Source organism: Hyaena hyaena, unplaced genomic scaffold, assembly GCF_003009895.1.
Source record: "Hyaena hyaena isolate Hyena2069 unplaced genomic scaffold, ASM300989v1 scaffold_76, whole genome shotgun sequence".
NCBI classification, from domain to species: Eukaryota; Metazoa; Chordata; class Mammalia; order Carnivora; family Hyaenidae; genus Hyaena; species Hyaena hyaena.
The window spans coordinates 1,286,630-1,300,002 of NW_024080709.1; the positions used below are offsets into that span (position 1 = coordinate 1,286,630).

Below are 13,373 nucleotides of genomic sequence, written 5' to 3' on the forward strand. Positions count from 1 at the left end.
ACATCTTTATCTGCAGCCGTGATCTCTCCTCAGACACAGGTACACACTTCCTGCCCGACTCCACACGACTCCACCCTTCAGATGCCTTCAGAGCAGGCGGGGTGTGTGGCGTGTAGTTTTCAGATGAGATGTGTAACTGAGGCTGCCTCTCTTCCCGTCTCTTTCTCTCTAAGCCAGATAATTCTCCTTACTCCTTCACTGTAAATCTTAAACGGTGCCCTCTCGCCAGTACTATTTTTAACATCAGTTTGGACTCTTCCTGGTCACCTACGGATTCCTGACAGCTTGTCTCCATGCTGTCTCTCTCACCTTTGGAGTCTCTTCATTTTAATTGCAAGCAGCCGTGTTTCTCATCTGCAGCTTGGCACACACCAGGCAGGCTTCCCTGTCTCTCACGTTCAGCCCATCGTTTCAAACAAAGGTCGGCAAACCTTTTCTCCAAAGGGCTGGATAGTAACATATTTTAGGCTTTGCAGGCTGTACAGTCTCTGTCATGACCCTCAGTACCGCCACTGTAGCTGGAAAATGGCTATGGAATGCATAAACAAGGGGTGTGGCTCTGCTCCAGGAAAACTTGGTTTAAAAAGTAGGGAATGGGCCAGATTTGGGCTGTGGGCTGTAGTTTGCCGGTCTCTGCTTTCAGCTGCCACCACATTAATCTTTTAGGACTTCTGGACTGGAAGATATCTCCTTCAGAGCCCAGTGTCATTTATACATCAGCAAAGCCTCCGTTCTGTCACGTTTCTTATGAGACATTGTTCCATCAGGATCTTGATTGCTTTCTTAGGAAAAGTCCACTAGAGCCCTGCTGAGAATGCAGTGGGTCCGTTGCTCCCTTGTCCTAGTTCTGCACCCTCAGGGTTGCCGGGGCTTTTCATGACAACTGTGTCACCCTCTGGGACTCAAAGACTGTAGTGGCGAGTCTCAAACAGGACGGGTGTGAACTCGCAGTGTAGAAATCTAAACGGCTACTGTTGATTGCAGATCAACCACTTCTTTTGGCCCAGTAGGCCAAAGTACAGCAGCTCCTCTCAGGGTTTTTTTTTTTTTTTTTTGACCTTTAAACCGGTGAAGTGATTGGTAAGGAAAGAGAAAGGGGCGTGACATACTGCATCTGAGCACCAATCAGAGCTGGGCCCGGAGGAGGCATTACATGTTGAGTTAACAACCGAATGTCTTCTGGCTGTGCTGGTTTTATAATCTTCTGATGTATGGCTCACAGGTTCACATCGCTGACCCTGCTCAAATGTCTGAACCTAATCCCACATTCTTTGCTTTTCTATACAGCCGACTCTTTGTAGCCTGGCAAACCCTGCCTCTCTGTGATCTGGCCCAACCAGCCTGTGCCTTCGAGTCACTTGTTAGGCTCCATGTGGCCAGCCAGCCTGGCTCCTTTGTTCCTGGGAACCACTTGGTGTTTCTGGCTGTCCGTGGTTTCGGGATACCATTTCCTCTACCTTAAATTTTCTCCACGTTTGCCGTATACAGCTTTCCCAGTCTTTCCAGCGTCCGCAAACACCTCTTCCAGGAAGTCTTCCATGCCCACTTGCCTTGCCCAAGAGACGATTTTTCCTTTCTCTGAACTCCCAAAGAACCGTGTACCTCTTGTGCCTACTGTTTTTCTTGACAGCTTTCCCCCTTTCTTCTTCTAGGTGATCGGCTTCTCGGACAAGGGGTTTAACCTTTTTTGTTGTTTGGGTCCAAACGCCTAGCATAGCATGTTGTCCAAGCACTTAATAAATGTCACCCTGAATGAAACTACTGCAGTTCTGAATCCAGTTGTAGTACAAAGAGCATGTGTTTTGTTGCAGAGTAGGACGTGGGTTAGGAGACGTGGCTTCATCCCTTCCTTTATTACTAAAGCGACCTGAGTAAGTAAGTGTACCTCTTTGTGTTCTGTCCCTGTCAGAAGGCGAAAATGGTTTTCTTCCAGTGCGTTTAGGAAGAAGCAATGAGAATAAATGAGAAAACATGTTTAAAAGTGGAGAACTTTTGCATGTGCTCATACCGCATCTTGCATTTAAAGGAGTTCTAAAGAATGCATGTTCTGGAGCTGCCTTTTAGGGGAGAGTCGCTTCTGAAGAACCTCCATGGTACTTGCGCTTGACCTTTTACGAGGTATTGATCCAGAGCTCTGTTGTATGCTAGCCCTGGAAGGAGCCAGAGTTCTAATTTTTTCTTGCTTGTGAGGCTTTGTGATGGCATTGAGAGGTGACAGCAGTCAGTGCATTTCTGTTTGGCCTCAGCACTGAAACACTTGTTCACGTATTGTCTGTTAATTTCATGACAGCCGTTGAAAAGCTGGTAAATATTCCAAACTAGCTAAATACTGTCTGTATTTATAAGCTCAGAGAGCTAATTGGAAGTGGCAGTTTGCTCTGAAGCATGAATAACGCTGAAGAGAAGTGTGGTGACAAAGGGTCAGGAGTATGACGATTCAGTCTAGCGTGGCAATTATGTATGTAAATGGGTTCATTCAAAATTGGATCCCTCTCCTTTCAGCATCAGACTTCCTGATCAAAATAAACCGGGAAATGAATTGTCTAATTTAGGCACTTGCTACAGGCGCTTCTTTAGCAATTTTCTGAGTAGTTAAAGCGTGCATTGCGCATTTTGGAACGTCTGTGTGTTAATGGCCTTTTTAACTAGCATTTCAAAAGCGTTCTCAGTAATGGTATAACCTAGTTTACAGAATACCCATTTCCTATTTAAACCACTTTATTTAAATAGCTCTACTAGTCTTGCTGTTATGATGGATTTGTTTAATAGAGCTATTACTGAAAGCTTCCTGGCGTGTACTAGAAACCTTTCTCCCTCCTGTTTCAGCCGTAAAATGCTGGAATTTGTTTATTTTGGTTATGCAAAGGTTTTATGTCACATCATAGGATTCTCAGTCAGTGAAGAAGTTGTGAAGATTTTTAGAAAGTAATTATTAACTGGAAATGGATCTGGCCATTGAGCCTAAAGGGCCCGTGTGAAATATCACAGTTTGAAAAGAGAACTATGAAGCTTGAAATGTTCATGTGTGTTTTCAGTATTGTGAGCATATTAGTAAAATCACAGTAAGTCATTGTCCGTGTTTTGTTCTGTTTTGTTTTAGGACTTAAATGAGTTTAAGGAGATGACAACATGTGTTTTCCCCAGGTAAGCTTTCTTTAAGGATTCTTTTTGTCTTTCCTTCAAAATAGTTCTCTTATGGTCTATAATATAAACAGGTAATAAATAGTAATAATGGTAATTACCTGATTGTGGTTATGATCCAGCTGATACAAGCTGGGAAATGGTTTAACAGGTCCAGCTGTGATGGTTTGCTTTTTTAATTGAGGATTCATTTTATTCCATTAAAAGTCAAAATTTGAACTGAGAGTGAAAATAGACAGCAGTTCCTTTCCTCTCGTCCCATACCCTATGGTCTGGAAAACTGGCAGAGTCTTCTTGAATTGGCTCTTGTCTCTCTTTTACATCGGACCTGCCTTGTCCCTGTCGTTATCCAGTTCAGAGTATTCTGTGGTATAGAAGATTTTTTCTAGAGATTTTTGTGGCTAGAGATTTTTTCCCACAACTCTGAATTTACCTGTCCGTGTCTCCCCAGTTAATACCGCATGGTAGGTCTGATACGTTACGTGTCACATGTCTGATAGGTCCCCTGTCGGCCACGTGGAGCCTCCAAAGCAGGGGTCTGTGTGTAAAGACCCGTCTGAAGAGGGATGGGCATGGTAGCAGAGCCGTCATTCTTACATCCGGGCTAATTTGCCCTGTTACGGACACTGTTCACATTTATGTCGCAAGAAACAAGAGTTTTCTTCTTAGTGTCTGTCTCTTTTTTTTTCTCTTTTTTTCTTATTCTAATCTCTGAAACCAAATTCTAAGAAATAACAATGATAGCATGAAACTGCCAAATGCAGATTTTGACCTCCATGAGTTTATTTTGTACAAATCTGGGTAGGATAGTAGTTGGTAAAGACGTTGGCAGGGGGGTGGGGGGGTGCTAGTCCAGTAGCCATATTTGAACTGTGTATAAACTTAGGAAGATCTCTGCCTTCCCCTTGAGATCGACGTAGCCCACACCATCTTGGGGTCCAGGCAGATCAAGAGCTGTGCTCTGAGGGTGGTGGAGTCTTGTAGCCTCTTGATGAAGAGGGGCTGACAGGATGGAGTCCCAGTCTGATGTAGTGGAGATGCCGGCACTACGTCAAAACGTTTCATGTGCTTAACTCTCCTGTCGGCTTTTAGGACAGTAGGCTTTTCACTTGAGTAAAATACATTTTGGACATGGATGTGCATTTTGTTTATCTTACTGAAAATTGTTTCGTTTTTTAGACTCTTAGATACAAAATTGATGGCCAGCACACAACCATTTAAGGTATTTTTAAAATATGAGCTATCACTGATAAACTATGTTTTGATGTGTTTCAGAATGCCACTAGGGGCTTGAAATTCTGGTCTATTTAAATACCATTTTCTTTCTTTTAAATAAATTTTTTAACATTTAATTTTGAGAGACAGAGAGTGACAAAGTACAAGCATGGGAGGGGCAGAGAGGGAGGGAGACACAGAATCTGAAGCAGGCTCCTGTCTCTGAGCTGTCAGCACAGAGCCCTATGTGGGGCTCAAACCCACAAACTATGAGATCATGACCTGAGCTGAAGTTGGACTTCTTAACTGACCGAGCCACCCAGGCGCCCCTAAATAACTTTTCAAATACATTCAAAAAAGAAAAAAATTGGAAAAGAACTAGAAGTAAATATATCAAAATGTGAATAATGGTTGTGTTTGGGTAGTAGAATTATTTTTTTCTCCTATATTCATTTTGAATATAAATGTTTTTGTTTATTTATAGTTTTAAAAATATTTATTTATTTACATATTTTTTAAAAAGTTTTTTTATTTATTTCTGAGAGAGAGATAGAGACAGCATGGGGAGGGGAGGGTCAGAGAAAGGGAGACACAGAATTTGAAGGCAGGCTCCAGGCTCTGAGCTAGCTGTCAGCACAGAGCCCAACATGGGGCTTGAACCCACAAACCGTGAGATCATGACTTGAGCTGAAGTCGGACGCTTAACTGACTGAGCCACCCACGCACCCCTATAAATGTTTTTGATGTTAAAATATATAATGTGTTTTTTGGGGGGAGTGCGCTTGGCTGGCTCAGTCAGTAGAGCATGCGACTCTTGATCTCGGGGCTGTGAGTTCAGGCCTCATGTTGGGCAATGAGCCTTCTAAAAATGTGTGTGTGTGTGTGTGTAATGCATTTCTGAATAGGTTACACATGAATAGGTTACACTTCATTATTTTCCTGATTTTATGTATTTTGGTTATATTTCTTGACCAGAAAAATTCACGTAAAAGTATAATCAATCATTTGCTGTTTTGTAAAGTGACTTTATACAACTGAGTGAAATGAATGCCAGAACTGTTTAGGTTTCTGGCCCAAGTTCTGTAGGTATTTAACATGTCTTGGCAACCTTTCATGTGGTGATGCTTTCCGCATGGGGAAAATGACACTTGACGCCTTTCACGTTGAATGAATGAGGACGCCTGTGTTTCTTCAGAGAACACAAGGGGGCAGTACTAGATACTGGGTTGTTTTGTGTGTTTCTTTTTATCATTTCTTGATTTTTGGTTCTGATATTCAGTGAATCTCTGCTGGAAGTTACACTGAGATGATTTACGCTCATACGTAAACCTCCACTTTCTGCTTTGCAGGATATCATTAACAACACATCTCTTGCAGAATTGGAAAAGCGGTTAAAAGAGACACCTTTCAACCCACCTAAAGTTGGTAAGAATATAAAGTGATCCCGATAGTGCCCAGAGCCCTTGCGATCATGACTGATGTACATCGCAGAAGGAAGAAGCTGCTCTGGAAGCCACCGTGCACACGTACGGATTCTGGCTGAGCAGACCTGCTCCTGCCCTGTGCTGACTTAACGCTTTCTGAATAAAGGTGGTCTCATAATCCTACACCTAATTTATGTTAATCCAGTTGGGTAGCCCATTCATTGAGAAATTTAGCAGTTAAAGTTTCAGGGCTTTTATTTCCTAATGCTTGGAATTCTCCCAAAACTTGATGTATCTATCTTTTCTGTGGCACATTGTTTAAGCAGAGACAAAGAGTTGGTGATTAAACTCAGGGGTCAAAGGGAAAGACAATTTTTGTCTCAGGGAAGACCAAAACTGGGTTGAGAGATGAGGAAAGAGTTCCCCCCCACCCACCCCCATCAGTGGTGGCCAAGCAATGGAAGGGCAGCAGCAAGGAACGCCAGAAGTAGGGAGGAACGTTTCTCAGGGCAGAGATGTTTTGCCATGTCTGGTCGTGGCCACCACCCAGGTGTGTGGCGAACCTGCCACGTGTTCCCTCCTGTTTGCCTCATTTTGCTGCTGATACCGTAATTAGCATTCCATTAGCTGTAGCCTGCAAACTTCTGAATACATTGATAATTGGGCTAATGGTTCAGAAATTGACAATGGAAGGTACTAAAGCAGCCAAGATTATAGCCATTTGCTTCCCTTCTTGGGTAATAGTCCAAAAAAGGAATTAAGAAAAGGAGGGAGGGTGAGGGAAGAAAGCCTAGACCTTTTTTGTCTAACACTGTGATGGAAATCATTGATTTTGGAAATGTGTGTTTCAGCTGATGGTAGAGTAGAAGCTCTTACTTACTTGGCTATCATGTTAACAGACTTTTTTTTTTTTTTAAGCTTAAAGTGTAATATTTAATACATAAGTTAAAAAAATTCTTGCTTATAGACCCTTATGTTGACTTAAGAACAGTCACAATCTAGGGGACCCTGGGTGACTCAGTCCGTTAAGCCTCTGGCTTTGGCTCAGATCATGATCTCATGGTTTGTGAGTTCAAGCTCCATGTCGGGCTCTGGGCTGACAGCTCAGAGCCTGGAACCTGTTTCAGATTCTGTGTCTCCTTCCCTTACTGCCCCTCCCCCGCTATGCTCTGTCTCTCTCTCTCAAAAATAAATACGCATTAAAAAAATTAAAAAAAAAAAACAATCACAGTCTTTTTGTTAATTCCCATTCATGCTTTTGATTTTGTTGTAACATTTTGATACTCATTTCCAGAATGGTACTGGGAAATATTTATGAGTTACAGCTTTTTAAAAACATTTTTAAAGAGTTATAGTTTTATCTTATTCTTTCCATGTAATATTCTGGCACATGGCAGAGGGTTTACTCTAAAGCAGGTCAGTCTTCCCAGACACTGCACTCAGCATCTGTGTGTATCAGTGTGATGTAAGAATCATATAAAATGGTCTCTCCTAAGAAGTGGTCCCATGTTCCATGGGCAGCATTTTTTTAAGAATGTTTTTTAATGTTTTATTTATTTTTGAGAGAGAGAGAGAGAGCTATCAGCACAGAGCCCGATGAGGAGCTGGAACTCACGAGCTGTGACATCATGACCTGAGCAGAAGTCCCACGCTCGATCGACTGAGCCACCTGCACGCCCCTCCGCGGGCAGCATCATAGCACGTTCTGATCTAGTTTGGGAGTTAGTTGTGCCTCCATCTTTAGATCGTACGTTTGGAGATGTGGCAGATGGCAGTGCTGAGCCAAGCTGCCAATGTCAATTAGCGCCTTTTGCCTTTTAGCAGGGTTATCTGGGGTATTGATGGGTAACAGTTACAGAGCATTTACCTTGTCCCAGGCACTATGTGAGAGCTTTACTGACATTAGCTCATTTGATCCTCACAAAAGCCTAACGTGGGAGGTTTTCATCTCCATCCTGCCAAAGTAGAGGTCCGGGGGTGAAGCGACCTGCCTAAGATCACATTGCACATAAATGGTGGAACAAAGATTTAAACTCAGACAATGGAATGCACAAATCCATGCTCTTAGTCGTGACCGAAATACCCATTATGTCTCTATATCATCAGGGAAGAAGTTCCTAGTGACCTCAGAAAGCAGGCAGAAGACAGATCACTGTCATAGAGCAAGTTGTGCATGATTGTAAATAGCACCCGCCCGTGTGCAGTGAGGAGCCTGTGGCTGGTCTCTGGGGGTGTAACTGAGGCATCTTCTAGCCCCAAGCCCTCATTTTCAGTAACCCTTTTTTCTCATATTGCAAGGTCTCCTGTGCAGGGAATTAAGAAGCAGATAGCCTTTCCCTGCTTGTCTGGGCTATTTCTCCAGCACATACCAGCATTGTTTGGATTTGGTAGGGCAGCGTGCCTACCAGTCTTCGTGATTTGTGATGTCCTTGGGCAAACCCTTTGTTCTTTTTTCCCTCTAGAAAGTGCAGAAGGTTTTCCGAGTTACGACACGGCTGCCGAGCAGCTCCACGAGGCAGGCTATGATGCATATATCACGGGGCTGTGCTTCATCGCCATGGCCAACTACCTAGGTACTCGCTGTGGCTGCTTCCACCAGACACGCTGAGTTTGGGGGCAGGGGAGGAGGTGGGCTTCTGGCCTGTCTGTCCTCTGCATGGGGCCCGCTTGCCCAGGTAGAAGTGGGAGGGTCGGAGGCCAGAGCAGAGGGGCTCGGGGCAGGGTGTGGCGAGTGCACTAGGAAGACCCTTTGACACCTAACTGGTGTGATGCTTGGCGCTCGGCCCTCATGAGTGCTTCTGACCCTTCTGAACTGCACACTTGATCTACATAGACGGTCATCTGAACTTTCGGGCTCCGTCTCCTTGACTGTGTGTAATACTCTGCTTCTTTTCTTCATTAGGTTCTTTTCTTAGCCCTCCAAAAATTCACGTGTCTGCCAGATCAAAACTCATTGAACCTTTTTTTAACAAGTAAGTAATCAGAGCCCCAAGGCCCACGTTCTCTCACTGCTGTCAGGGGTGCTTGGGAGCTGGAGTCATTTTTAGATAAAGGGTTTCTCATCTCTAGTGACTCACATGTTTTTTGGAAACAGAAATTGACCTTCTGGGAAATGATTTATTGGTTTAAAAAGAAAGAAAGAAAACACTGCCAAAGATAGTGCATTTCTTCCAAGGCAAAAAACTGGTGGTTTTGGCATTTGAATTACCTATAAGGGAGACTCTACACGAGAGAGTGTGTACGTCTGTGTGTGTGCGTGCATGTGTGTGTGTGTGTACACAGTTGGACCTAACACTGCCAACATACTTTACCCATGAGGTTATTATTTATACTTTTAGTATTATCTCATTAAAATTCTAAGAAGATGTTGGTTATACAAAAGATAATCTATGGAGAAGGCTTGATTGTCATTTATCCCGAGCTTTCATCTGAATGGATTCAATGAAGAAGCCTGCTCGTGTACTCACGGTTGGAAGGAGTCGATGTGATTTAGGGAGACGTCGAAGTTCAGAGCATTTTCAAAGACTCTTGAGATGATGACTTCAGAGTGTGGCTTGTGCTTTCTTGGCACCGTTGAGACTAAAGTTATGGATGTGAACCTCGGGCCGGCCACAGTTGGGCCATCGCCAGAGCCCTAAGCCTTCTTTACCCCCGCTCTCTTAATAGGATTTATTCTAGGAGATTCTGGGTGAGCCAGACAGAATGAGGCAGCCCACATCGGTCATTCCGCCTGGGAGAAAGAACTGCTTGAGTGTTGGGTTGGTTACATCATTTCCTTACATTGTATGCAGTTCTTTACAGTTCCGTCAGCAAGAATGCTGTCTCCTTTGGTTGTTTGTACAAATACTAGTGTCGCGGAGCTTGTATTTAGATGACGCGCTGCAGAGACAGGTGTTAATTCCAAACACCTGGATGCTAGCGGCTTTGGGATTTGTGCAGTCTGAGTTAGTAAATCTTATCACACTGTGGCTTCTTATTTTTAAATCTTTTATGTGGAAGTTCAGAGGTAAATTTTTTTTTTTTTTTTTTTTTAGAGAGAAAATGGTGGGAGGTGGGAGCGGCAGGAAGGGCAGAAGGAGAAAAAAAATCTAAAGTGGGCTCCACACTCAGCGTGTGGAGCCCGACGCAGGGCTCAGTGCCACGACTGTGAGATCATGACCTGAGCCAAAATCAGGAGTCAGATGCTCAATCGACTGAGCCACCCGGCTGCCCCTCTAATGTGTTTGACTGTCAGAATGTCTTTCAGAGACTAATGGGAAGCAATGCAGTATATACTGAAAATCAAGTTGAAGTTTTTTATTAAGTTTTAAATTTTATTTCCAGTAGAGTTAACATAAAGTGTCATGTTAGTTTCAGGTGGAAAATACAGTGATTCACCAGTTCTGTACATTACTCCATGTGCATCATGCTAAGTGTACAGAGTTTAATTTCTTTTTTCATGGAAAATTGATTCTGTTAACAGTTGAGCCCTTGCTGTCTATCCAAGCCCTTATGGGAGAAACAGGCTATTCTGTGCTCTTAACCTCTATTTTGGGGGCTGTGTTTATCTTTGTAAATCTTTGAAAGGGCAGCTTATGTCAGAGACTGCGGAATGTGCAGGGGACCCTAAATATTGTTTGGATCCTGACTATTCCTTGTATTTTTATGTGCAGGATGTTAAGTTCATTGTTCAATGATATTTTTCAGCTAGGACCTGTTTACTCATTTTTTTTTTTCAACGTTTTATTTCTAGGAGAGAGAGAGACAGCGTGAGCAGGGGAGGGTCAGAGAGAGAGGGAGTTACAGACTGAAACAGGCTCCAGGCTCTGAGCTGGCAGTCAGCACAGAGCCCGACGTGGGGCTCAAACCCACGAACGGCGAGATCATGACCTAAGCAAAAGTCGGATGCTTAGCCGACTAAGCCACCCAGGCGCCCCTTACTCATTTTGTAATATAATTTTTTAAATCAGTATTTGTTTAAAAATGTTTGTTTATTTTGAGAGAGAGCCTGCGTGTGCTATGCGAGAGTGGGGGAGGGGCAGAGAGAAGCGGGGAGAGAGAATTATAAGCAGGCTCCATGCTGTCAGCTGTCAGCACAGAGCCTGATTCGGGGCTTGCTGTCATGAACTGTGAGGTCATGACTTGAGCCGAAGTCAGATGTTTAACTACTGAGACACCTAAGCACCCAAGGACAGTTTCATTTTAAATTGGAATGTTCATTCATTGTTTTTTTCCCCCAGAAACCTAGCTGCATACCAAAAATAGTTGAAGATTCAGGAATCATCCTGTGATAATGCGCTGAAAATTCTTGGTTTTTTGCTCCATTTTTTTCCCCCCATCTGGAAAGGAAGAACAGTTTCTTCATCTTTGAAGGAAAAAAGTCCAGCAGGATTTGAAATGCAGAACAGGACTATTTTTATCGTATATTGGAATAGTTTTGTCAAGTACAGTCATCAATTCTTTTTTCTTTGAAAAATAATTGATACACAACGTTGTATTAGTTTCAGGCGTACAATGTGGTGACGTGGTATTTACATACATTATGGAATGTGGTCACCCTCCTCAACCCATTGAGAAAGCAGGAAAAGCATTTGCTTTCTTTTGATGTCTCTTTCTTGTATTAATAATGACCTCATTCTTAACTTCCATGCAGGTTTGATTTATGGCATTAACCTTGATTTTGTCATTTTTTTCAAGATATCCTTGTAGAGAAACATCCAGAAATGGCCATTAGCATTCCCTCAAGTGGTTGATTTTAGAAAAATCTGTAAATTTTTCTGAGAGTTTATTTGTTTGGCACTGGGCTTTTCTCAACGTGAGCTTAACCAAATATTACATAGTCCTCCCATAAATTTGGGTAGAAATCAAACTGCCTACATATGCAGAGAACGTTTTGATCCTCTCTCGCCAGATTCATGTTTAAAAAGTAAACCTTGAGGAGGAAGTAAACCACCTATTTCTTCATCATTCTGAATTAACATTTAGCTGCATTAGTTCTGCCTTTTTGGGAAGGTTTTATTGAGAGCTTTCGAGAACTCCCCGAGACAGCTGGTGTTGGAGAGGTCTGCGGAGACGGAACCAAGTGTGAGGGCTTTCCGAACCATATTTGTCTAGAAGAACATCCTGGGCGGATTTGGCGTGCTGCCATTTTGTCTCTTTCGTGGCCCAGGCACCTCCTATATTTCTCCTTCCTTTGTTGGCATCTGAAGGAGAGTCATAAAGGAGTTGAGCAGTGGCAGTCCACATCAGCACCTCTGATGACTGGCTGTGTGGAGTGTGGCTTTCGTTTATGTTGTAGGCTGTCTGGGCAGGGAGTGATTTACCTCCTTCTAGAACCTTGGTCAGTTTTGATCAGTGCATGGAAAACCAGACTTTGAGAAGCTCCTTTGGTCAAATCCTTTTAGGCTGGAAAGAGCTAAAAATACTCTTTGCTTTCACTTTCTTTCATACGACAGAAGGCACGAAATCAAGCTTTTGCCTTATATTTTATTAACAGTCATCCGTGTCTGCAAGGCACGGTGAACTCGCATGGATCTCCTTTTCTCAAGGTTTCTGGGAAGGTTATTTTCTATTTACCTCGTTTCTTAGAAGGAGGAAGGAAATGAGCAAGTCTCTTATTTTGGCTAACCTCTGGAAGTAAGGGCATCAAAAGGGAAGAATTGCCTGCAATTTGCTGTAGAGGATGACCGTCTTATTCTTGATACAAGTGTCCTGAATAGGAACAGGATTCCTCTAGAAATCTAGGACTTCCTGAGATGACATTGCCCCGGTTGCCGGCAAGTGCCGTTCATGCCCGGCAGCATGGCGTGCCGGGTCCCTCGTGAGTTGTCCAAGGGTCCGACTGCCTGGGAGTGCGGAGCCTGCTTATCTCTCGAGCGTGGTACCCAGTCACCTGCCAGGTGATTGTTTATCCTTTTCCTGCTGGTACCCTCCCTCACCCAGAAGGTGCTGGAATAACAGGAGAATGAGCCTACTCTGTTTTGATTCCCCATGTTGGCTGTTGGTTTTTAACATCCTGGCTAAAGGGATGAGAGAGAGACAGCATGACCAGGGGAGGGTCAGAGAGAAAGGGAGACACAGAATCTGAAACAGACCCCAGGCTCTGAGCTGGCTGTCAGCACAGAGCCCGACGTGGGGCTCGAACCCACGAACTGTGAGATCATGACCCAAGCCAAAGTCGGAGGCTTAACAGACTGAGCCACCCAGGCGCCCCAGGTCATTTGTGTCTTTACTGAGTGTTTGAGTCTAAATTAAGTCTTGTCGTTACAAGCATTACAGTGATTTTCCTACCGCGAGACTTCTGCCGTCCCACCGTAAGTGAGAGTTACAACAACGGTTTGTGCTGTGAGTATGGCGTTACCCGTGGCTGGAGCTGTCACAGCAGTCTGCATAATTGGTTCGGTTTGCATTTCAGATGTTAAATTGCTTGTTTAACTCCTCCAATAGAATTGCTGCCCTTTGGGGTCTCGGGGAGTAGCACAGTGCTCTTGCGGTCCATGGGGTCAGGTACCTGGGTTTGAATCCCAGTCCCATTTCTTACCTGTGCCATCTTGGGCAGGTTACATATGCCCTCTGTGCCTCAGCTTCCTCGTCTGTCCACAGAGAACATTCCTA

General features: G+C 43.7%; 1 protein-coding gene across 2 annotated transcripts in view; it reads left to right on the plus strand.

Moving 5' to 3' along the window:
* PARN (poly(A)-specific ribonuclease) overlaps window positions 1-13,373 on the plus strand; it is a 153,900-nt gene that overhangs the window by 28,479 nt on the left and 112,048 nt on the right. For both annotated transcript variants that reach the window (XM_039233601.1, XM_039233602.1), the window contains exons 14-18: window positions 3,101-3,144; window positions 4,321-4,363; window positions 5,706-5,781; window positions 8,243-8,353; window positions 8,683-8,752. In XM_039233601.1, the coding sequence (XP_039089532.1) occupies window positions 3,101-3,144; window positions 4,321-4,363; window positions 5,706-5,781; window positions 8,243-8,353; window positions 8,683-8,752 (344 nt within the window). The remainder of the gene's footprint in view (window positions 1-3,100; window positions 3,145-4,320; window positions 4,364-5,705; window positions 5,782-8,242; window positions 8,354-8,682; window positions 8,753-13,373) is intronic.